This window comes from Cupressus sempervirens, chromosome 6, assembly GCF_028749045.1.
Source record: "Cupressus sempervirens isolate cs-2001-9-10 chromosome 6, ASM2874904v1, whole genome shotgun sequence".
NCBI lineage: Eukaryota > Viridiplantae > Streptophyta > Pinopsida > Cupressales > Cupressaceae > Cupressus > Cupressus sempervirens.
This window is the reverse complement of record NC_143123.1, coordinates 425,664,689-425,691,413: the sequence shown is the minus strand read 5'-3', so window position 1 is coordinate 425,691,413 and position 26,725 is coordinate 425,664,689. Positions and strand designations below refer to the sequence as shown.

Here is a 26,725-nt window from a genome sequence, read left to right as displayed (position 1 = left end):
TTAGTTAATAAATAAGTAAAACTCACCTTTAAGCATATATGTAATATTAATATATTAACCTATAGGTAATATATTATTATATAATAATATATAATGCATTATATATATATATATATATAATATTACATATATAATATATTATATATATATATATATATATATATATATATATATATATATATATAAGATATTTATCTTAAAGATAATTTACCATCAACGAGGTATCTCATGATAAAATCAATCCGACAGAAGCTACAACTTTAACAACAAAGTCATGTCCCATAGAGACATGACTTTACGTGGCCAAAGGCGACATAGGGTCATGTCCCTATTTGATCACCGTTGGTGTATAAACACAATTAGTTTGCTTCTCAATCGACAATCATGTTAAGGTAAAACAATTACATTCAGGAACTCTATAACATAATAGTCTCGTTGGATTATAAGAGCCCGATTAGTTAAGTAATTTATAAATAAAGAGTCACACACACACACACACACACACACACACACACACACACACACACACACACACACATATATACATATATTGATAAGACATAAAACAATGTTCATATAAATCATGAATATAGATACTCAATGTAATGGGTATATCACTTCGACTGATGCTATACTTCAACACTCCCTCTTAGCAAGGGAGAAGTGACAAAAAAACATTTTATGAGATATTAGTATCAAGGATACCTTTACACAACATATTATTTGACTTCAACACTCTGAAATAGTGACTTGTCAAATAACTACAATCACAATGTTATGAACACTATCATAACATATAATATGATCTCTAATTGTCCGAAACAATATCTAGAGTAATCATTATGCTTTTGTTATCAATGACTCCCGGTGTATCTAGAACAAAACTATCATAATAACAGGCCTATCATTTGCAAGATCGTCATCTTACAAAGATTACTTTCTATATGTTCGTTATCATGATTTCCAACACTCTGGGACAACAACTTAATGAAGTCTGTCATTATAATAGGTCTTCCATTTATAAGATCTTCATCTTATAATGGTTACCTTCTATTTATATATGTCAATGAAAGATCGTCACCTTTCATTACATATCATATGTGAAGTAGTAACCACCATGAACCCAGTCAAAGGCTCGTACAAAGGCTTTCACCTCATTCTCTCACAAAAAAATGCATTACAAGGAATTTCACTTAGAATTTCTCCTCATAGAGAAGATATCATTAACGAAGGATTGCACCTCAAAATTCCCCCTCTGAATAATGATCCTGGGAAGTTAGGTCCTCTAGTTACTCCAATAGAAACTCTCTTCACCCAAGGATGCCTTTCGAATTCCCTCTAAATCTGATATCAATCTTCTAACTTTTTTGGTAGTAAGTCATTACTTGCTCATGATATAATTCCTCATGATATAATTCCTCATGATATACATAGGAGTAGGCCCATCAATATCACGCAGTCACACACATGTTTCTAGACTCCCTTTGAGTATCAATCTTCTAAGCTCTTGCGTTGCCTTCCAAGAAGTGTCATGCTTCCTCTTAATGTAGAAGAATCTCATAATCTCAATCATCAAAGATACTTGCTTCAAGAGCCCCACTTTATCCATCTTGATCATTAGGATCTTTGGAGCTACTATCATTAGATTGAGTCTGCACAATATTTGGTAGCATGTGTAAAGTACCAACTTTCTTTTCCTGTAAGAGCTTCTTCAAAACATAAAAGAAAAGATCAAAACAAATAATCCTTAATAGTATGTAAAGAATTACATATAAGAGAGAGACTACAAAGAGTAGATAAATGTAAAAGATACGAATACTTATCTACACATGAAGATTCATAAATTTTCCATTTAGATTATTTGAGAATGGAACATCTCCCCTCTAATAAGGTTCAAGTGGGAATGAAACATTGACTATTATTCCTCACCACAATGTAAAATTTGCACTCATTCTTATATTGTCGAATTTTTTTATATCAAATATGACAACTCCTTTCTAAGTTCCAACTTGCTCTTTTCATCCATTGAAGCTCCAAACATTCATTAAGCTTAATAGTAGAAGCAAACACAAACTCGTTCGCAATGCACCAATATTATGATTGAGTATGATTGTGCCACTTGAATTACTCTACAACTCAAACTCGTTTGCAATGCACTAATATTATGATTGAGTATGATTGTGCCACTTGAATTACTCTACTACTCATACGTCAAGTTTTATTTATCAAAGAGATACTCGTAGATAGTTCAACTGAAGTCGCAACATTTTTATGATGTACACAAGAGGTAGGCCTATTCACATAGTTGCATGAATTTCAGTCCTCTTGACTGTTACAATTTATCGATCACTGAAGATACCATCACAACATTGGTTTACTCTCCGTGGATCAATATTATCGATATCACTGAAAGTTGATGAAACCATATCCTCTATCTACTCCCTATGACGGATGTGTCAGAATCCCTCTTGAACATAAATCTTCTAAGCTTCTAAAATAAACTTCCCTTTAACAAAGTGTTAGACTCTCTCTGAATCTGATATTAATCCTCCTTTTCCTTTATCTGATGCTTGCTAAATCCACCAAAAAATTCTTCCCATAAAAATCCACTACGTTCGGTGTAGTCATTGCTCCTTTAACCATAAGATTTCATTTGCTATTACATAAGTATCAGACATGAAATAAATATATCTATGGATTATCCCTGAATCGACACTTATTTCTTCTTAATTTTGGACTCCTTTAAATTAAGAAAAATGGGCTGTCACAAAAATATATAATGGTCAATCTTCCCTTTGTCTCGATGGCCTTATATATTATTTTAATTATAATTGGTGTCTCCTCCTTTTTCAATAATTTTCCACTCCTTATCACTGCCACATATTAGAATATTATGCTTATTGACTATTTCTTACTACTATTGTTTGCGGTTGAATCAATTTAGGCAACGCTTAGTATGAGAACTATAATTTGGTAGAGGAGAAAATAGACATGGCAATTTTGTTTTGAACTATATATCGATTTTCATCAATATGATTCAAGAAACAAAAAAACTTCATAAGTATATGCAGGTATCTCTATCTCATTCACTGCTACAAATCTGTTGAATGAACCTATGCAATCATCTTCCGCATTGAACTATGTTTTCTTGAATCATTTGTCCTTTTTGTATTTAGGTTCATTCTCCTTTATCACTTTTCTTATCAATCGATGGATCGAGATTAATTAAGTTTCCACCATTTCATAGTCCACTCGAGTTGGTATGGGTTTCAACATATAATAATTAACCTTGTGTGATGGTCAAGTGGTGTGGCACGTTAGAGAGGCTATGCAATAATCAACTCCCAATGTAATACCTTATTTTCCTTGGTGATTAGGGCATTCACTATTTGGTCTTAGATAATCTATGCATTGATCTCCTATTTGTCTAGATAGACAATAATCAATCCCGTGATTAAGGTAAGGATGAGGTTTCTTTATATCTTAATCAATTTGTATTCTCTACCACTCAATCCTAAAAAAATAATGGGTCTATGGGTTTGTTGTTGAAATTGGATGCATTAAAATCTTATGTGGTCTGACAGACTCCTTTTGACCTGGAAGTCACAGTACCAATATGATGTTTGGTGTAAACCAAGGGCTCTCTGATTACATGTCACTATCTAGTCCACCAATATATCATGTCGATGCCCCTGTTCTATCTTCGCCACAGTCATTGGTAAGAGTCAAGGACCTTTGAAGTTATGTTGTCTACAATTTTAGCCTTCAATTAAGATATGATTCACAAAAACTTGGGATCTCTCGCATCGTGTCAATTTTTCTTGATTATGTAATCGAGCATAAAAACTTGTCGTGAAATTGTCATAACCATACACATGGAAAAATGTCTAGGGCAAACATAACCATCAGAAGGACAACTCTCAATACTTTCAACCTGGTCTCTATTCTTCTCAATTTTGTTTGATGTATAACTATACTTGGATGAACGATATACTGATTTCTCTTCTTGTTATTTCTTGTAGATAACCTGCTCTGATACCATGTTGAATAACTTGGATCTTTTTTGCAAATGTACTAACATGGCCATTGTGATTGATGATTTCCAAATGCAGATTTGGATCTCATATAAATATGAGAGGCGACATGTCTCTTCAAGAGACATGTCCCTATAGTTGATCATCATTAGTTAATAAATAAGTATAACTCACCTTTAAGCATATATGCAATATTAATATATTAACCATATATGTAATATATTATTATATAATAATATAATAATATATAATGCATAATATATATAAGATATTTATCTTAAATGTAATTTACCATCAACGAGGTATCTCATTCTAAAATCAATCCGATAGAAGCTACAACCTTAACAACAAAGTCATGTCCCGTAGAGACATGACTCTGCGTGGCCAAAGACGACGTAGGGTCATGTCCCTATTTTATCACCGTCGGTGTATAAACACAATTAGTTTGCTTCTCAATCAACAATCATGTGGAGGTAAAACAATTAAATTCAAGAACTCCATAACATAATAGTGTCTTTTGATAATAAGAGCTCAATTAGTTAAGTAAATAAATAAATAAATTAAAAAAAAAATTAAAAAAAAAAAAAAAAAAAAAAAAAAAATATATATATATATATATATATATATATATATATATATATATTCTTTTATCAATAATATGAGACATAGAACAATGTTCATATAAATCATGAATACAAATACTCAATGTAATGAGTATATCACTTCAACTGATGCTATACTTGAACAATACCAAGAAGCTTGACAAAGTCGCAATATGTTTGCTATGTAAAGTACCAAGTCTATAGGGGGGTTGTAGCAAGATTGCAATTAAATGGCATTCTAGTTTACCAAAAATTTTCTATGCCAATGTGCCACAAACATGTCATACCAATTAATTTGAATGGCCATATTGTGTTATCGGTAGGTCACATAGTGCAACATAAAATAAGTTGTGTAGGATGAAACAAGCCATATGGTTTGAGACCCTTGAAAAATCCATTCCCAAACCCTGTTAAGGTTTGTACATAGCTGGTAAGATGAGGGTGCCATGTTAGTTTAATACTCCCTTTTTAAAAACATTTCTCCCTGGCCAACTCCATATTTTACCTTTTTAATTTTTAAGTTTTCTTCAACTACATTACTTTTTTCTTTTTCTTTTCATTTTCCACGCCCTCCTGGTTCCCTCTTTCTTTCCTATGAATTTCCTAACGAAGTTGATTTCCCTTAACAATTATTTATATGATCCACATTACATATTCTGCTCTTCACACTATCAGTATTGTCCATAATTTTACATGCTTTCATCGGTTGTTGTTCACTAAGATTTGTAGCTTCCATAAATCTTCTCATTGACGTAAATACCTCAGTCCTCCGTTTGCCAGTAGAATAGTACATTCAAGGAACTCTTTCTTCTTTTGAACAACCTTCCCACTCTAGCACCCCTTCTTTGATTTCATTCCTTTCCTTTCTCTATTCTCGACTCTTTGTCCTTGGACTCTATTCCAAAGGATATCAACTCCTCCCTCACCACCTAGTTTTTAGGTCGATGATGTACCTCTTTTCTTTGCTCTCTATTGATAGCATGTTCTATTTTTGTGATTGGCCTTGGTAGAAATCAACCTTTCCCTTTTGAGGAGTATGTCTTACACCTTCTTTTGCAGTCAGGAATTTTTGAAGTCCAAAAGAAATCATTGTCTTGATCATTTCTTTATATGCCATCTAGGTTTCCTATGGCTTGATGCCATGTTGGTTGGCACCTAACAAGTGGATGGTCAATGTAATGTCCCCTTTTTGACAGGCACTAGCTACTTATTTAATTTTAGCCTTTATTTTCCCCGGAGGCTAAAAAGGAAGAAATAAGAGGGAAAAGATATATTAAATTAATTACTTATAAGGTTACTAAACAATGAAATATTAAAAAGTAATTTTATATTTAATTGATTTAATAGTAAAGTGACTAACATAATAAAATATCAAAAAGTTACTTAAAAGAATAAAGTGCTGGATTTCTCTAGAAGCTTCTTGGAGTTGCTTGTGAAATCTTTATAAGGAGCCTTTGGGGGGTCATTTTACACATCTTGAGTTGCATATTCATCTATTGTGCTGAGAGCCTTAGTGCTTGCATACTTGCCTGAGGGTTTGAAGACTCTAAGGTGCTAATTTCGGTTGTGAGATATATCAACCCTAGTTGGGAGTGGAGGAATTGGTATTCAGCCAATTCATTTGTGATTAATTGGGAGATAATATTTAGTGATTTTTGTTTAGCCCGTGCATCTAATTTTTGACATCAGTTGGCAAGGAGAAAGGTTTTAGTTTTCGCAGTAGATCCGAAAAGCAAAGCGCAAAAGCAGAGCCAAAAAAGCAGTCCGAAAAAGCAGATCCGAAAAAGCAGTTCGAAAAAGCAAAGCGAAAAAGCAAAGCCGAAAAAGAAGTCCGAAAAAGCAGATCCGAAAAAGCAGTCCGAAAAAGCAGATCCGAAAAAAGCAAAGCCAAAAAGCATGTCATCTTAGCTACTTATTCCAGGTTCTTTTGGTATTTACATTTGGCAATTGTAGATGGATACATTTGACAAGTAATATATGTCTTTTTGTTACCAAAGTATTCAGTCATTGTGAACATTGAAATATTGAAGGGAAATCAACTTAATTCAGCTGTTCAATTTGTATGCCAAATGTTTGTAAAAACCTCTCATTGCATAGTCATAGGATGCATACCAAGTGTTTGTGAAAATACCTCTTGGCTGTAGGTGTGCATTTTACATCAGAATTTCATGTACTTGCATTTGGAAAATAGTAAAAAGAATTTGCTTATCACTTTGATTTCCAATTAGTTATTTTGCAATCATTTGTATTCATCAATATCATTGGCATTCAAAAATCATAGCAAAACAACAAACATTAGCAAATTGAGGCTGCAAGGGAAGTGTTGAACAAAATTCCTAAGGCAGAAAAACAGGGATAAAACTTCAAAAATTGTCAAGGCACTTTATAGTCAAGGGCTTGAGTGTTGGTCTTTTGAGGCATTTCCAAGTATCATTTGGCAGTAAATTTACTTCCTGGTCTCTATTGATGATGTTGTTTGTGAGGCTCTTCCCCATTATTTCCATCTCGACAACAACCAACTTCCTCTTGATGCTTGTTGTCAATGACATGGGATCAATGTCTTGATTACTGTTGGCTATTATTTTCAACATTCCACCCATCATAGATAACTAATATGAGATATTTTCAATGGGCTGAAATATGTTATAATGGGTTAACAAGTCATGTTATCTATGGATAACCTTCATGTTAGCTTCATTTTGCTACTTCGCAGGGTTCCTTTTTTGTCCCTTGTGAAATGGAAAAATTAAGTTTGGTTTTGCCATGTGGTTTCCTTTTGTTCGACCAAAAGGTGTTGTGGGCCAATGCTAGTGCCACGTTTTATCATGTTTTATGTCGTGCATTTTCATAGTGATTAACGACCTAGTTATCTTTTGTGGTTTTGCATCAGCTTGTTGGGGGTCCTTGCAAAATGGCATCATTCAATAGGTCAATTCCATGGGGTGGAATAACACATCGTGTTATCCACTTTTCATAGTTTTTGGATGCAACATCATGAATTTTTGCCAAATGGAAAAACCTTTCACCATTTCATAGTTTCTTCATCTTTCTCAATGTTTTTTGTTACAAAGTCATGCCAATTGTTTGATCTAGAGCTTTCTGATCAACGGTTTTGTTTTAATCTTGCATTGAGGGATTTTGGTGTTGCATTTGAGCCATCCATTCCAATATGAATCTACTTTAGACGAATCTCATTTTTATTGGCGGCTTGAGTCTATTTTTTATGCGTGGTGGTGTTTCTTATGGTGTCGAGTAGGTTAACATGTTGTGTTAACCGTCCCCACAATTATTAACAACATCATGATTTGATTGGTTATGGCTCAAGCACATCATCAAGGGCTATTATTTATTGCCAAGTGACGTCTTTGGTTTGTCAACACAAAATTAGTGCATCCTTATGCCTCTTTATGATCTACAGAAATTTTCTTTTGTTAGATATATCTTTCAATTGCTAGATGCACTCATTTTGGTCTTTTCTATCACTTCAATGATGAATGTTCTATTAGAGATCAGATTTTTATCTGAATTTTATTTAATTTCTGCTCTATTATCTAATTCTTGTAGTTGGGGTTTAGACTTCAGGTTGCATTTTGGGTTATGCCTGATCTATAAAGACATTGTTTATAGATATTTTCTATTGTTCTTCTCCGGTTCTTTGCAACAACATTATTCTTTGTAATTGTAATTCCCTTTTGCCTTGTAGTAATAAAATTCTCAATTTTACCTTTTCTTACCATTCTTTTGTCTTGTGCATTACACGTGCCTTCTAGTTATTGTTTCTTTTCGATTTTCCTAGTTTGTATATCATGTTAGATATGCTTATGGTTGTTGTATTGTAAAAATCATTTTCTTCGCAACATTTGGTAAGCTATAACCCTCATATGTCCTTGGAAGATAGATTAGAGTTAGGATTTGTGTATTTGGATATTTTGCTGTTGTTTTGTGTATTACAGGCATATATAGTAACTAAAGTTTCAACCTTATGTATCATTGGTTTCCCTTTCAGCATTAATTTTCATGCATTCCTTCTCTCTTTTCCTCAAAAGCAATAGGTGTACGCTAATTGTAAGTAAGTTGGCTTTCTCTAGAGATTCAACCTCAAAGTGCAAGTCCCACACTTGGAGGTTTTTTCCATGTTTCACAAGATTGCTTGGGGGTTAAGTCCCCAGCATAGGTGCAAGCTTTTGTGTTAAACAATTTTGTAGTGACTTTCTTGGGGAGCGTAATGCGTCTCTATGAAAAGACTTCATGTTAAAGCAGTGTTACCTGGGGATGCATCCTCGATATATTTTTAGCCGTCCTCATCCCGGAAACATCTCAGAGACTTGGGGACACTTGGGGGACTCTAGCTTTGACTAGAACAACTTAGAGTTCGATTATCAAAGTAACACAAATTTGGCATATGAAGTTTTCTAATTCTTATATTTTAAGGTTTTGTTATGTATAAGTAAATGCTTTATCCATGTTCTCATATAAATATTTTAAATTTCTCTATATATTTTAATTTTCCCTAATGTTATATAGCCGTCCCCATTTTTTGTCCCCTTCTGTCCCAAAAATTGGCAAAAAAAAATTGCCATCAAGAAACCCTGTCCCCTATCATCCCCATCCCCAAAACTCAAGGGTACATAGCATCAAAGCATTCAAAATATTACAAATTCATAGAGAACTTTGAAGAAACATAGAAGATAATAAATGATCTTTGCACATACCAACACTAGGACTGCTTTAAACCAACAGATTTGCATTTAGAGTTGTCATGGTGTTTGATTAAATGCCTCTAAAAGTTGTTGGCACTTAGAATAACACCCAAATTTGTAGTGAGTGAATTTTAAACTAGAACAAAAAATCTTGAATGAAACATGAAATGGCTGTTGGTTGTTCATCCACATCTAACACTTTATTACCCTTTTTCTTTGGGTAGTTAATGTCTTCATGGTTACCTGCTTCATGCCATTTGCATAATAATTGTATGTTGTTTCTCTTATTCTAGAAGTTTCTTGCATAGTGTCTCCCTTCGCAACATTGTCAAAACTATATGATAAGATGTCCTTCTGAGTCGATACTATATTTGATTTCACTCTCCTTGTTGATTTTCATAACAAGCTCGCATTGCATTCTATTGTTTTTGATGGAGTGTACTCACCCAATTGGAATAGTACTCGCATACTTCTTGTCTTCAAATTATATGGACACTCCTGTATTGAATGATGTATCACCTTGAAAATCTCACAAAACATCATTCTAGGATAGGTGCCTTTTGAGTGACCCTCATTTTTACACTCAATACATCATAGTTCGTTGGTTTATTTATTGGTTCCTTTCTCCACCTTTAATTCTTTCATCATTCTCATCATATCCCATCATAGGGCTTGGATTGTGTTTGATTCATCACCACTGCTACTTTTGGTGCTTTCGTCATCATTTGCCCTCCTTTTCCCTTAAGAGGATGTTTTGTTTTTGCTCTTGATGTCCATCTCTTGATTGTAAGTTTTAGTGTACAAGGATGGAGGCACTACTTTCACTTTTCTTCAACATATTGGAAGGCTGATGCTCTCTAACTTGACTAGTGATTCCTTGAGCCTATGGTTGTAAGCTCTTACATTCTCATTCTTCCCATGTTTGGTGCTATAAATTTTGGTAATAAAGTCATTGTTGCACCAAAAAAATTTAGACTTGGCCTCAAATGCCTTCTTTAATGTGTTCCAAGAGATTGTGGATGAAGCATCAAGTTTCTTTAACTAGTTGTTGGCTATAGCTTGTATCATTTCTAGAAACACTTTTAGCCAATAGTCTTTCTTGCCCTGACCACTAGCTATCTAGATGGTCTCACACAACTTGCAGTGCCTCGTCAGATTCTTCGACTCATTCCTTGTGAACATTGAGTGTTTTCTAATTCATGTTCAGACTTGGAGGAATGACCACCTTTCTTGCCTTCTTACTCCCTTGTGTGTCAGACCTTGGCGGACTATTTTTAACACCACATTTTGGTGCTTTGTCATGTCCCTTTTCAAATAATTAAAAATAATAATTTTTGCCAAGGCAAGCAGGCCCAAAAAAGTGAAGTTTCAGAAAAAGGGGATAATCTTTGGAAGCTAATGGACTAATAAATGAAAATTATTATTAAAATATGTTTTATTAACCCCTCTTGGATGTGAGTTAGGGTTATGCCCTCTTTTAAGGGGTTTGGAGGCATTTTGGGCAAATTCCAGAACTTGATTTTGGCTCATTTCTTTGTTGTTCTTTAGAGGCTGCCAAACCTGTGGAGAAGGAGACCCAAGAACGGGAGTTTGCAAGTTTCCAGGAACGCTAAGGACGGGAGTTTGAAGCCATTCCATGTGCATGCTCATGCAGAGTTTGCCTTTGTGTTGAATAGTGCAAATTTGTGGGATTTCGGGTGTGTTTTTTGTAAGAGTTTGGTGTTTCCGGTTGAGTATTTCGTATCAGTTTGGGTTGCTGCTGTATTTCAAACTTTTAGATGTTAAAATAGAGCTGAATATATGTATTTGGTCGTGATTATACTTCTGTGATAGATTATTAGTGTTTTTGTGGTGTTTCTGGGCTATTTTGTGTTGTTTTCGGGAGCCTGATGAGCATTATTTTTATCCTCCGTTTGGGAGCTGTTGTGTAAATGTTATACAGATCTAGAAATGTCATTTTGTAAGCTGTTATGCTGCTGAAATTTCTTTAAAAAAATGTCCACTTTCAGATTTATTAATAATATGTGAAGCTGTGAAGTTTTTGGCACTATTTCTGGCATACCCGATTTGGGGTTTATTGAGAAATTTGGTGGATCTTTGTGATATTGGTTGTTTGATTCTTAAGATCTAATTAGAGGCTTGAAATATCATGTAAAATCAAAGAAAGGGAGATTTCATGCTTCCTCTACACTATTGGCCATGTACGCACCCTTGACACATCCACTTCTAGTGTCCCCAACACTCTAGGTACTTTTAGGCTCTCACCCATTTTTGTTTTCACCCTGACAAGAATGGGGGGTTTCTATTCAAATCCTCCAATTTTGGGTTCCTCTAAGATGGATATAATTCTAATGGGGTGGGCTATGTTTGTGCATTTAAAATTTCTTCTTGTACTCTTCTGACATTGATTGTATGGACAGGTTGTTAGCTTTATCAACATGGTCGAGATATGTTTCATTTGAGAGTTGTTAGTGTTTGGCAATCTTGTCCCACTCACTATATGCATGATTTGTGCCTTTTTCACTGGATGGTTTCCTTTCTTGCCAACTATGACTTCAACTTACACTTCATCTTTTACTTCGTTCTTGGGACGGGCTTCGACTTGGGAATCATCCGAGTAGATTTATCTCAAATGTTTCTCTTAATCTTCTTCATTCTCTTTGTTTTACAATCCTTAAAGACCGCCTGATCACTTGGTCTTGACTGCCTTGTAGCCTCTTCTTGCTTTTGTTGGGATCTTAAGGTTTAAAATTTGAATTATGCAGTCTTGACCTGATTTCTATTAAGGCTATTAGGACAAATTTTTAGTGCTATATTTAATAAAGTAAATGCATGAAGTAGTAGTAACAATGATAGAGCCAAGAGAATTACAACCATTAACCAACCGACATTTATAACTACTTGAAAGTGAAGTTTACACAAATAAATGATATATTGTTGGATAACCAATATCATTGAACATAAAAATAGACGTACGTTGACTACAAGGGCCTTATGACGTGTTTAGAGGATGACGCCTATGATTGAGGTGAGAGACCTCATTGGCCAAGAATTGTGTAATGTCCCCATTTTTGGCGAGTTCTTGTAGTTGATTGAATCAGTTCATCATAGCGGCCCTCGTGAGCTAACAGTGAGATTTGAGGGTCTTAGTTGTGGATATACTATTTTTAGTCGGTCTAATGCAAGCAATTGCCATATTTGGCAGTGTAGTTGGTGACACTGGTAGTTGGGCTAATTATTGCATTGGATTGGGCTAATAATTGGATGAGTGCATTCATATTAATTAATTAATTAAAGTTTACATTATTACATGACACTTTATTATATTTAATGTTATAAAGTGATGTGTGGTGAAACTTCTTAAGTGGAGTTACATTTGGGAAGCTAAGTGCCATTTGGAGATTATAAATATGAGCTCATTGTGAAGGAAAAAACATTCAATTATCTATTTGCTTTTGTGGTCTTGTGAGTATTTGTGAGGTTCTATTTTGTGAATTCAACTCCCTTGCCGAGGTATAAGGGTTTGAGATCTATAGCTGAAGTATTGTAGATTCAATTCCAAGATTTGATCTAGAGTTTGAATTGTGTTTTCTCCATTGTGAATCCTGTAGGTGAGAGGAGAAATGTATGCAAAGGGATTGGTAATTTAATTACTGTATATTGGAAATCTAGAAGTGTGATTATTGGTGACTATCAAATCTGAATCATTGTGTCTTCATTCTGGTTACACTATTGCTATGAAGACCATATGGTTAATTGGGAAGTGATTGCAATGTTCTGCAAGTTGGGAGAAATCCGTTCTTGCCCCGAACAATCAGATTTTGGGCGAACTGAGTGAAGGGTTTCTGATGGTTAAATGTACCTGTGATTTGTGCTAAGGGGAATCATAGTGTATTTTGACAGGCTGCATCTACACCTGTAGCAGCAATTTGGGGTTTATACATACTTGCGTTCATCTTTCAATGGCATGTGAATGACTTTGGTGGGCTTGCGTTTAGCTACAGATACCTCCGACTATTAGTTTTGGAGGATCATTACATATGTAATCACATTGCCTTCTTGGTTTATGTTTTCCAAAATGCAACTCCCTCTCTTATAGCATAATCCATGGAGGGATATGTCCCTTCAAGGGACATCCATTTGTTAATATAATAATTTATTAGTTAAACACACACACAAAAACATCTCTCTCTCTCTCTCTCTCTCTCTCTCTCTCACACACACACACACACACACACACACACACACACACACACACACACAAACTATATATAACTCTAGTTTAGTCTCTTGAGTTTATCCAACTGAAGCTACCAAACATTAACACTCCCTCTTAGCTAGGGAGGATAAACACAAGACATATATTACACCATTGGTAATATTAGGCATGACAAATTTTAAGGATATCTTTGATCAGAGATTTTCATCATTTTTATACATATAATATTAAGAGTATTGTTCTTCAGAATATCAACATATGATATTCAACAAAACTCTTGAGTAATGGTCTCCAGAATATCAACACTCGATATTCACCATGTACTCAATAAGGCAATGGTCTATAGAATATCAACATATGATATTCACCATTTTGATATCGTATTTGAGTATCGGTCTCCAGAATAACAAGATATGATATTCACCAAATACTCTGAGTAATGGCCTCCGGAATGAGATGCAAGATATTTCATCAAGTAATGTGAGTAATGGCCTTCAGAACATCAAGTCATATGATATTCACCACGTACTTTGTGTAATGGCCTCAGAACATCAATTTGCATAACATTCACCATATACTCAAAAATTGTTTATAAGGTATGTGCACACACATTCTCATAATGCTTACTATATAAACATCCACCATGCATGGTATAATCTATCATGATCTACATAGACATCGTAAGATATCCATCATAGTAGAAAATCAAGTTATTGTAAGATAGTCACCTTTCAATAACTTGTGCAAATAGAAGTGACATCATTTGGAATCGTCACTTCCTCATGATGTAAACAGGGGGTAGGCCCATTAAAATCACAATCACGGGGAACAGTCCTCTTGACTGCTACAATTTATTGATCACCGGAGAATCCATCTCAGCATGTTTTACTCCCTCTGAATCAAGATGACCAAGATCTCCAAAGGCTGACTGAATCATATCATGCTTCTTCAGACAAATGTGTTAGACTCCCTCTGAACATCTATCTTCTAAGCTCCTTTACCTTTGAAGAAGTGTCACTCCCTCTAAATACAAATCATTTGAGCTCTTCATCCAAAATTGTTAGACTCCCTCTCAATCTCCCTTTTTCTACAATAACGTCCTTGGAGGAAAAGATCAAGGCACATAGCTCTTATAGAAGGTAAAAATAAGCGAGATAATACTATAATAAATAGACAATTGTAATGCTCAAGAAAAATAAATGCTTATCAACATCCTTGATTATCCCCATCATCACTGATGTGGTAACTATACATATAACATTGAATCTCTTTCACCCTTCTTATTAGATATTATATTGATCTCATAAAATATCAATAATTTCTTAAATAACTATGATTTATATAACTTTAATAAATTCACAATGTTCTACACATCCATTCATATAGAGATAACCTCAACCCTGCACTAGCACGAAGCCATTTATATAAGGATGGGACAGTCTCTACACTTGTTCTTGATTGATATTTCCAATAAAAAATCATAATGCTAACATATATCAATTAACTCCTTTTAACTTTCATAATTCTTTTAAAGTAATAATATTAAAACTCAATTTACTCTATGTTTATACATATATTTATAAATACATCTATGGTATAGGATTTAAATATATAACATAAGACATACCTTATCGGTCTTATAGTCCAAATATTAGAATCCTTCTTCCCTTATACTTCAGTCAATTTTTCCAATGCACACACTCTCTTCCAGACAACAGACTTTATCTTTTCCCATCTTAGAAACTCTACCATGTGATGTGGCTTGTCCATGTGTCTTTTTAGGCTATTGTGGATCTTTCACCTGCTACATTAGTAAACTATGCACTTCTTTCTCGCTCATAAACTCATACCTATTTCTCCATAATTATATTTGTATATGGATATGGTGAGGTTGTATGTTGTCTGCACAGATGTTATGTCTCGCTATCCAAGTCTCTGCGAGGCTTCTCATATTTGAATCAACACTAAAGCCTCTGATCATTATTTCCACCTATCCTTTTGTTTTAATAGTTTCCAAGATGTTCGAATCTTCCTCATGTAAATTTATCAGAATTTTGTATTCGGTCTGAGCGTATTCATCTGAACTTATAGAAGTTTAACCTAGATATATAATTTCAATCGTAATTATATAATTTCATCAAACAAGTCTTGAGTTTTGCAACATTTGCTATATGGCAAAATTGCGCACATGCTTTGTGATGTCAAAGGAAAATCATATGAATGATGCATTAATAGTTTGATTACACGCATAGAATACGTGGTGCTTTTATTCTATTCAACACACAGCTCGAAATATTGTACCAAAGGAATGTCGCCTTGTAGATCACATCTCCTCTAATACCCAACCGTAAAGCAGAAGTATCATGGCATGATGGTTTTCTTCATACAGCAAGTCGAACAAGGGTTGATGTGCCAAAACTTCAATCGCCATTAATTTGAGCCCCCTAGAGCAGTACAACATGCGATGAGAAAGTTTAGACAGGGAAGACTTATAAAGGGTCTGGAACAACCTTTGATATATACAGCAACCTATGATCGATCAAATGTATCCATTGATTACAACAAGAGACTTTATTTAGTAGCTCAAGTCATACAACATTCCATAGTGTTCCATGGCGGTTATGTTAGTGCTGGCACTTGATCTCCATCACTGGTCTATAGGTGGGTGCTTATGCCTAGATCGGTCTCAAAACATTTCATTCCGATTGAGTAAGGTGGGCTTTGAAGTACTGTTTGATAAAACATTATAGGTTTTGTCTGCAAGCGTCTCAGGCTCTATATCTTTGGCTTCCCCAACGCCTTTAATACCAGCAGCCAAAGTTGGCAGTTGGTCTCGAGGACCAGATTTCAAGAGTCCTTCAATGATGCATGTCCAGTATAATGATTTCTTTTAGGTTTTGTTTCTTCTTGCATAGTCCTTCACACCCATGCGAACACCCACAGAGTCTTCCGATTCTTTTATATGAGTTTCACTGCGACTACCCTTTACATGGGACATCTAGCCTTCCTTTTTTGTTCTTATTCCCAGGGGTTCGAACTAGGCTCTGATAACATGTTAGTTTTGGAGGATCATTACATATGTAATCGCATTGCCTTTTTGGTGTATGTTTTCCAAAATGCAAGTCCCTCTCTTATAGCTTAATCCACGAAGGGATATGTCCTTTCATATCCATTTGTTAATATAATAATTTATTATTTAAACACACACACACACATGTATATAATTCTTTTTTAGTCTCTTGAGTTTATCCAACTGAAGCTACCAAACATTAACACCGACCTAATTTGGGAACCCTGTGTTTGTGTCTGCACTTGAGGGACCTGTGTTTTGGCATTTGGAGGCTGCTGGTTCCACTCTGTGGCAGCGTTGGGCATTTTTCCAGGTCTGCAATCTCAACTTGAGGACTGCAATTCATGTGAGGAGCCTACTTTAATTATTTGCAGCCAGCGTTGAAGAATGCTGGAGTTATCACAGGTTCCATATTATGTAATTTCCATTGTGTTGAAGAATGCTGGAGTTATCACAGGTTCCATATTATGTAATTTCCATTGTGTTGAAGAATGCTGGAGTTATCACAGGTTCCATATTAAAAGCTTTTGATTTCATAGCTGGTTAATTAGTGAATTTCTAAAAGTTAGCTTTGTTGTTTTCTTTATCATTATTTATATATATTCAAAAACTCAAAAGGAAGCCACATTACACCACAGTTCAGAGGGAGACAGCTTAGAGTGGGAATGTTTGCCAAATGTTTGACAAAATGCCTAATTATGGATTTGTAAAGAGAGTTGGTGTTTATTTAAGTTATAACTGGCTAAGGGTTGTTGCAAATTGGGAAGTTATAGGATTTGAATGGGTAGGCTCTTTTCTTTGGAGCTAGCTGCCTGAAGAAGAACCTTTTAGACACCAAGTATAAATTTGGATGCTTTATTTCAAATGCATCTTACAAGTTACAGATTTCAAATTTACAACTATCGATAATTTGGTAAAATATGTTGACTTCGCTTTCTATCTCTTCAATAGTTTCTTTTGTATAGTCTTGGTGGGCAAACAGAGGTGCAAATACCCCAATCTCCAAAGGTTTTTTCTTCACATTCTGTACCAACCTTGAAGTGCGCTGCATATGGCTGTGAGCACAATTGGAGCTTGTTTTAGGCTATTGACATGAAGAAGAGGAACAAATTGGATTAAAAAAATGACTCAATGGCCTTTTCTTTGTACAATACATCCTTTTGCTGAACGCATAAAGGGTAGAGGACAAATCAAAGGACTTCATTGATTTGAATCAGATAGATCCTTGTAATGATTCTAAAAGGCAGGTTGAGCAACCTCCATTGCTTACTGAAGATGAGATTCTTAATTTTATGAGGCAAGCATTGGAAGATCTGGGTTTGGGTGCAGCAGGTAATGTAGGATTGGATGACATTGATGACATTGAGGACTCGTTGCCATCTACTATCAGATTGGCCATTGGAGATCTAGCCATTGCCTTCCATGCCAATTAAAAAGTCATAACATTTTCCAAGGACTAGAATATCTATCTCTCCCCTAGTTTTCAGTAGATTGGGGATGAGGAAGATGTGAAGTGTTGTAGTTACTTTTACTATTCTGATTTTGTTGGACATCCTTTATATCAGGCTATCAGCCATCAAGATTCCACATGGTGATGAGGTTTTGTACTTATTTACATTCAAATCAATAAAACTTAGTACAAAATAAAAACACTTGTGTAATCATTTAAGGACTTTTTGGATACTTCTTGTCATCAAATTTTGCAGAGAAAAAAAGGTGTTTGTAAAGACATTCAAGCAATTTTTTAAGTTACCCAATTATTTGCCAAGTTGATTTTTGTAGGTCTGTCAAGGTTTTGCCGGGGCTGAGTTTCCCAACTATGATTGGAAGATAAGTGTTATACATGAAGACCAATTGGTAAACCATCTAAAACAACCTCCATTGTCATGATCAGGTAGACTTTAAATGCACATTTGTAACAGAACAGATATAGAGATTTAGCATGAGAGCATGACAATGAGAGGATGCCCTGTATGAAACATACAGATTAGTTAAAATGGTTCCAGTTCTGATATTCTTCTTTGCCTAAAACTTTATATCCATATTGTTTTTGCATTCTTATAGCACATCTTCTATCTAGGCCTGGGTTGCTTGTGTTGTCCATTGGCTACCTAGGATCCATGTCACCTATCATCTATGCCTTATGTCCAAAGAATCCATGACTCTGGTCTTTTACAATTGGGAATTGTCTTCTTTTCAATGTTGCACGGTACTCGTTTCCATACCCCTACAATGCGCACTTGAATACTCAATGGTACTCAGAGCATCATAGCTAAGGACCTTGATTAAGATTTCTTTTTTTTGTTTGCTTACCAGCTAGCTGTTTATCAAGCTTAATTCAATATATAATAAGTTTGAAAAATTGATATAGTACTGATTAACAGTAAACTTCATCACTGTTTGAGTCAGAAGTTTATCAGTTGCAATATGTCATTGTTATATGATTTATGATCTTCTTGTTCATGTTTAATTTTTAAAGTTTGCCTTCTCTGTTATGCATCTAAACATTTAACATATATTATTATTACAACATATTGCAAATCTCAAACTGAAAACAGAACATTACATCTGCAAATTTTATCATTGTTCTTGTTTTGAAAATTCATTGTCACGACACATTCTCAAATTTTCTATAAAATATTAAGTTATATAACCCGTCCCATATAGTGAAAATAGCCTTAGGTGTATCTGTACTCGAAGTACTCAAGTACTCCCGTCCCTGTGCAACCTTCCTCTTTTTACTTCCTTGCCATGTAGCAATGTCCTTACATGCTAGAACAAAGGGTTCATGCACATGTTTTCCTTGTTGAATTCAGTTGGATCCATATTTTTGTTGTTCCCTAAATAATTAGATGCAAACTCTCTTTGAGACTGGTTATGCTGAAAATGTATGCCAACTCACCCATTATAAGAACAAATCATTCATAATTGACCAATTACTAAATTTATTTTGAATCTAAATGCTTTTTAAATAGGTTCTAAAGGTCAACCAAACTTGGATTTCACAGGTGTAATAAGCTATGGCATTGACAAGGCCTACTGTAGGAATCAATAAGAGGATGTGGTCACGCCATTTATAATGAAGAGGTTGGGAAGAAAGAGATGCCATATCTGCCTTGTCTTTGGGCATATTTATTTCAGTTTGTACCCTTTAATTCCTTTTTGAGGTTTTCCAATACAATTGGACACAATCCTTCATGGGCAGAACTAGTTTTAGACAATAATTGGCTTTTTTGTTTGTTTTTATTAATTGGTGCGAATTAAATACTGTATCACATTTTGTTGTTGTCTCAAGTTTTGTCTATGTCAGCTTCTATACAGTTCCTTTAATTTGTGAGAATGCTGCCTGCACACATCCCTATTGTTTATCATTTTTTTATTGTACCTTACGTGTGCCTTAAGTATATGAGTTGCCATACCTGACACTAAGAAGCTATCTTGAACTTTTATTTGAAATGAACAAGTATTGCAATCAGATGCGATAATGTTGTCTTTGCATGTAGGATATGGAGATCCTCAGTGTGCACCTGAAGATCCTTTTGTCCTGTATAGCTATTTTTTACTTCAGAAAGAAAGATTTCCAGTTCAATTATTTGTGTTCACGATAGTTTTTATACCTTAGATTTTTGTTCAGGAAGCTTTGAGATCATATGATCTTGTTTTTGCTCCACTTAAATGAGAGGTTTGATTTAGTAGGTTTTCTTCAGGAAGCTTTGAAGTCATATGATCTTGTTTTTGATGCTGTCTACACACCAAAAGTTACACGACTTCTGCGAGAAGCAGAGGAGATAGGGGCCACTGTTGTAAGTGGATTGGAAATGTTCATAAGGCAGGCCATGGGACAATTTGAACTATTTACTGGTTGTCCAGGTAAGGTTTCACAACACAAGCAATTGTATGGGGTACATTTGCTACTAAATCTGTTTCTCTATTGGTTTTAATACAGTGTTTCAACTGATTGCAGCACCTGAGAAAGTAATGAGGGAAATAGCTGTTAGAAATACTTGATCACATAATGGAGATTGTGAGCTGCTATTATATTCAGCTCGTCTGTCATGTTGTGCCATTTGGACAAGTTATATTAGACAATATTTTTGGAGTTTTCCATATTAATATTAACATATCATATAATAAGAGAATGTTAATGTTATCAATTATTTCATTAAGAATGTTGTGAGTATAAAAGGAGCACTAGATCAAGATTGGATCTTATATGTAACATGTTGAAATGGGGAGGATATAGCAATAGGCTATTGAAGTGAGCAATTCTATTTGGAAGTATTCAAGTTCAGAGTGTCTGCTGTTTTATAAAAATCAGCAAATATTTCTAATTGAATGAAGATTTTTTCAACTAAGTTTGTTCTTAGCATATTTGAGTGTTATAACTCATTTGATTGACTTTGTTATAATGGTTATAATTATATCATGTAGGGAGTTTCTAATATGAAGCTTATCTTGAGACTGAAATAACTAGTACCTAAGAGCAATATTGTTATCCATGAGGGAAATTAGAAAGCTTCTGCTCATTCTCTTTGATGATGTGGTAGTATGGCATTAACTATTGCACATAAAGGTAACAGATTAGGAGGACAATATAGAATCTGTAAAGAGAAATAATTTACCAATATTTTCTTATACATTATTTTACAGCACTGGGAGAGTTGTGTAAACAAACAAGATGGAGATACCTTTATCAATTACTTGCTCTTGTTTGAATGGCAAATAAAACTTCCAAATCCTGAATGACACATCATTCATGCCTAAAAGGAAAGTATAAAATCAATCTAGTCAATGTTAACGTGATCATTCCATGGGAACAAATTCAGTGTTCAGATGAAATTGTTTATAATTTGAATCTTATTAATTCCTTTTTGTAATACTGGGCTAAACTTAAATTGAGTTTATGACAAAAACATGGCATGCTAGTAGAATTAGAATTATTTTGTTGATTTACTTGAATTTGGAATCTCTTCTTTGGGTCTCATGATTCTATCACTTCATTGTCACAGACATAGCAGTAGTTTTTGGACCACAGAGACACCGAGAACCAAATTTAGAGTTGACATTACAATGTAACAGTTACTCTTGCAAGATAATTACGTGTAATGAATGGATACATGATTTGAAGATGCCAGAATTGCTGCCATTATCAAGGTGAAAATATGTCTGTATTTCACATCATGCAACTATATAGAGCTGACATTATTGTTCAGTGAATTGTATCCCAGAATGAATATGTACATGGTCACAAAGCCAAGATGAGCAAAGCACAAGGGTTGGATGAGATTGATGTTTAGAGGATAATATGTTTTAAGATTATTGTCCACATAAGGCAAACCATGATAATGTAAGAGCTATCAATAACTTTCTATGCTACAAGGGGGCATACCACTTTGGACTCTTTGTCCTTGCCTAGCAGCATTCTTGGTATGTCAAAATAGCAGATGTCCCCTCACTAAAGAAAATTTGTTAAATACACGTGGTATACCATTCAAAAAGGGGAAATGACATTGGGATATTGGCCAACACTAGGATAATTAGTTTCCCATGTCATTCCTAATGACAAAATGGTTTTCTGTTTAAAATAAAACATCAATTAGAAAACAGAATCAAAATGGATCAATTGAAACAAACACAATTGAAAGGGGTGTAGTGGCTACATAAGCCCTCAACCACATATACAATCTTAAAAACAATAAAACATAAGCCAATCTAAAATGGTTTTTTATTTGATTTGTTTCCCCTCGCGATGAAGAGGGAGGAAAAGAGAGACGAAGGCAAAGAGAGGGGAAGAAGGGTTGCAAGGACTCCACATTAAAGGTCTTTTCATTTTTTGCATGCCACAATCACCAATTTTATTCTTTTGTTTGTTTAATTTTTTTTTCTGTTGTCAAAAAAAATAAATTGTGATTTTATTTCCAATCCGCTCTTTTGTTATATTTGGCAAAACAAAAGATTTATTTTGAAAAACTTTAGCTTAGATATAACATGATTTTGAGAAGACAACTACCATTGCAATATACAATACAAGAGGGATCCACTAGATCTTAAGAACCACCACTTTGTACCCTTAGAAAAGACGACAACTCCCAAGTCACATCATGTACCATCTCGAGCATATGACTTTACTCCCTTTGATGTTCAAAAATAAGCTTGAGGTATCAATTTATCATGGTTTGAATTTGTCAAATTAGTGGATAGCCACATATCCCTTCGCAAGGCAATTTTGCCAACTAGTTTACCACTCTTATACATTCCTTGAGAACATGCAATGAGATATTGACTCAAAGTTTGTGGCCAGAGAAATAATTTGCTTGACCAATGCAGCCAATCTTTGGGAAACCTCTTGGAGACTCTTTATTATTCTATCATATATAAGAATCAAGGAGTTAGTTTCATCAATAGCCTTTCTTTGTATGCTTCCATATAATTATTTGAATGAATATTCATATAACATGAGAAAGGAAATTGAATCCTTCTTTCACTATCTCACTCAATATCGATGAACCTTCCATCACTCATTGTCCTAGAAGAAATATCATGTTAATCTTTAATGAAAACTTGTGAGGTAAGCATTTTTTGAAAATCTATTCATCTTCTTGAGAACTCGAGTATTAGGGCCAATCCTTAACTATAATGATGAAGAAAGCAATAACTCTAGTAATTTAACTGTAATCACGTTAGAGGAAGAGAGTCATCCATATTGAATTTTGAGCCATGCTTGTAGAACTCTACTATAACACTTTTAAACCTATATTAATTATGCTCTGATCAAATCTAGCAAAGAACAAATAAAGGGTCAATATCCTAGGTAATGTAAAGGAAGTAGAGGCAAAGGGATGACCTAAGTTATTCTAAAAAATGGATAAATTGGAATTAAGAATAAGCATTTTATATAACTTTGACCATAAATTCAAAATGCCCTTATAAAAGAGATGTTGTGAGAAAGGACTAATATTTTCCTCATCACTACAACAAGGCACAAGGCAAGCCCTTAAGACTGCACTTCTAATATTATCTGAAGTTAGCCATTTGTTATTTTGAGTCAAGAGACGTAAAGGAGTTACATTTGGGCCTTTCAAACTTGTTTTAGATTTTTTTCCAACCAAGGCAATTCTACGTGTTTGCTTCTCTATATTTGAAGAGTTCAATATCTAAGAGTAATTGGATACACACACACTTTGATTCATGGCACCTAGGAAGAACATTTGATACTGTCAAGGAGGTGTAGAGACTCTTAGCTAAGATTGAGGCTAACATATCATGCTCCCCTATTGTTCTTTCTCTTTATGAGGGAAAGTTAGAGATTAATGTTAACATTTCTCCTATCTATGAGGAAACCTTTGGTAGGGATGATTTTTTCAATTCCTCTCTGTTTTCTTCCATGCTATACTTTCTTGATAGAGATATTCTTCCCAATGATGATTCATCTATTAGGGATGAACCATTGGATAATGACATGGACTACTCTCTTCCTCATGAAAGGACCTTACTTACAAACAATGATATCATGGATGATAATTCTTCTATATCATTTCCATGTGACATAGTTGACATTTCTCCTCCTAAAACATACCTTCCTTTTTGGGATATTTTAGCCCAAGAGGAGAACATTATAAATAATTTCATCAATGTGGCTTTCCTTCATTCGATGATCCTAGTAGACATAAATTGTTAATGGACATCTATAATCCCTATTCTACGGATTCCTTGGAAAAGAGGATAATAGTAATATGCTTAATGCTCTCTCTTCTAATGTTGAGCCTATGGAGAAGCAAGATCTTAATCAAGTATATGTTGCTCAACCTATTCTCACTCTCAAGGGTTATACTTCATCAAATAAACCTATCATCACCCTTAAGGGTTGTCCTCCCATAGCTCTTAAAGGGGAATCTAGTGATTCTAAGGATTATCATGTGGTGTCTCACACCTATTGTACAAGAAATAATCCTCAACCTACTACTTCTCTTCTACCTTCTCAACCTCTTCCTCCTCCTCCACCTCATCTTTATCAAAATCTTGGGTTGGATTATGATTTGGTATCATGGTTACGTAATACCCTTGCCAAGATTTCTCTTTGGGAACTTCTTCAAACATCTTTGACATACCACAAAGCCTTGAGAAAAGCTTAATCAACCCTTCCTAGTCCATCTCCTAGTCAAGATAACATCAATTCCTTTTTACAATGTATGAATACTACATTACCCCTAACTCAAATTGTGTTTACTCATGATGACTTACCTCCTAAAGAGATTGAAGATCATTATCATGCCCTTATGGTAGTAGTTTTAGTCCGTGGTAATCTTATTTTTTGAACTCTAGTTGATAATTTATATGGGCTTAATGTGTGTAGTGTGGATATGCTCAAACAAATTAATATTGATCCTTCACATATCACACCCGACATTAGTATTTTGTGTGGCTTTGATAATGTTTCCAAGAAAACTTTAGGCACAATCACTTAACCTATCAAAGTAGGTCTAGTTATTCTGAATAATTAAATTCATGTTATGCTTGGCCCTCTCAATTAAAATCATTTTTTGGGTAGACCTTAGTTACATGCTATGCATGTTGTTCCTTCAACTCTTCATCAAAAAGTCAAGTTTATCTCCTCCTTCTACAAGTGCCCTCCTAGGTGATGACTGGGGATCCTTAAATTTCGCACCAACCTTTATTGATGAATATAGAGTTAAGGACTTTCCATTCATGAGAGATCATGTAACTCCTTTCCTCAGCAACTTTGTTTCTGCTTCTAGTCATGATGAAATTATTAAATAAAGTAATAAAAATCATATGCCCTTAGGAAATGGGGGGCATAGGCACTCTTTTAATACCATCATCGATCATAATTTAGGATGTGTGCAACAAGGTCTTGAATCTCATTCTTTGTCCACATCCTCTCACACATCTTCTTCTTCTAATCAAGAGCGTATTTTACCTAATCTTCTTCGTGCTAAGGTAATTACTAGGCTTAAATGTAGAAAAAAACATAGTCAACAACTCACAAATCTTCCATTTTGCATGTATCACCGTTATCATGATCATTTTGCTAATGATTGTCAAAATTTACATTTTAAGATTCAACAACTCATTAATAAATAGGTTATTCACATATTTCCTTATAATGAGCTCTCTTTTTCCTTTAATTTCTTTAGATAACATTTAAGTCCCTATTTTTCTTTTCCACACCATGTAACATTGGTGGCCTTCTTTCTAGGGGCTCATTGTAGTCGTACATGGTTTTCTTTGTAAGTAGCATAGTATGTTGGTTTTCTCTTCTCTTGTTCCTATACTTGGGGGGGTAAGGGAACCATATCCTTAGCTATCTTTCTTGCGGATCCACTATTTCCTTCAGTTGCATGTTATTTGTTTATTATGCCACATCCAATCTTATATTATTAGAAAGTGGGTTTTCATGGTAGATAGATCACCAATCTTGGAGAATCATAATAGTGCATCCTCTTTTTCAAGGATTTCCTTTTTCACTTCTTGCATGGTGTCTTTGCATTCTATCCTTCCATGACCTCATAGGAGTTGTGACCTCTTTGGTTTGGACTGGGTGTTGCTTGTGGATACTATCTTAATGCTAAAATGGCTTCATCCTTCTTCAATGCTTCCTTAAGATGCCAAAATAAGAATTTTTTTTTTCGTCTTAAGCAGGGGCACAAACAATTCCCTTATTTTCTTATGTTTTATTTTTCAAACACACCATATAGAGTACACTATCATGACACAACTTGCTAGGGCCAACTACTCTCTCTTTTTACCTGTCTTGGATTGGTTGACTAGTGTACCACGCACACTTGCTAGACCATTTGACCTATCGTAGAACATACATAAACCATTATCATAATATAGTACTATATTATGAGTGTAAAGTTGCCACAAGGTGAAAATTTGTGGGATTGACTATTGGGCACAAGGACCCGCTAGACCATTCAATCCTATCCCCTTTTGTGTGATTCACGATAAGGAATACAAACCTTATTGGGAAAGTTGGTCACACCCCCCTTCTCTCTCGTTCTGTCTTTTTAATGACATCTCTCTTATTGTGATTTTGGGATTTGATGAGTACTCAAGTTTCTTAGGGGCAAACATGA

At 34.6% G+C, this 26,725-nt stretch overlaps 1 protein-coding gene across 2 annotated transcripts in view; it reads left to right on the top strand.

Annotated features, from left to right (window-relative positions):
- The window catches only part of LOC149552867 (bifunctional 3-dehydroquinate dehydratase/shikimate dehydrogenase, chloroplastic-like), a 230,513-nt gene extending 209,533 nt beyond the window's left edge, over positions 1 to 20,980 (top strand). The window contains exons 9-11 of one of the 2 annotated variants that reach the window (XR_016352975.1): positions 19,634 to 19,712; positions 20,333 to 20,495; positions 20,590 to 20,980. Coding sequence is in view for 1 of the 2 variants with exons in the window: in XM_089788398.1 (XP_089644524.1) it covers positions 20,333 to 20,495; positions 20,590 to 20,633 (207 nt within the window). In the remaining variant the exon portion in view is untranslated. The remainder of the gene's footprint in view (positions 1 to 19,633; positions 19,713 to 20,332; positions 20,496 to 20,589) is intronic. The other variant, XM_089788398.1, reaches the window with a different exon arrangement.
- Positions 20,981 to 26,725: the final 5,745 nt, after the last annotated feature.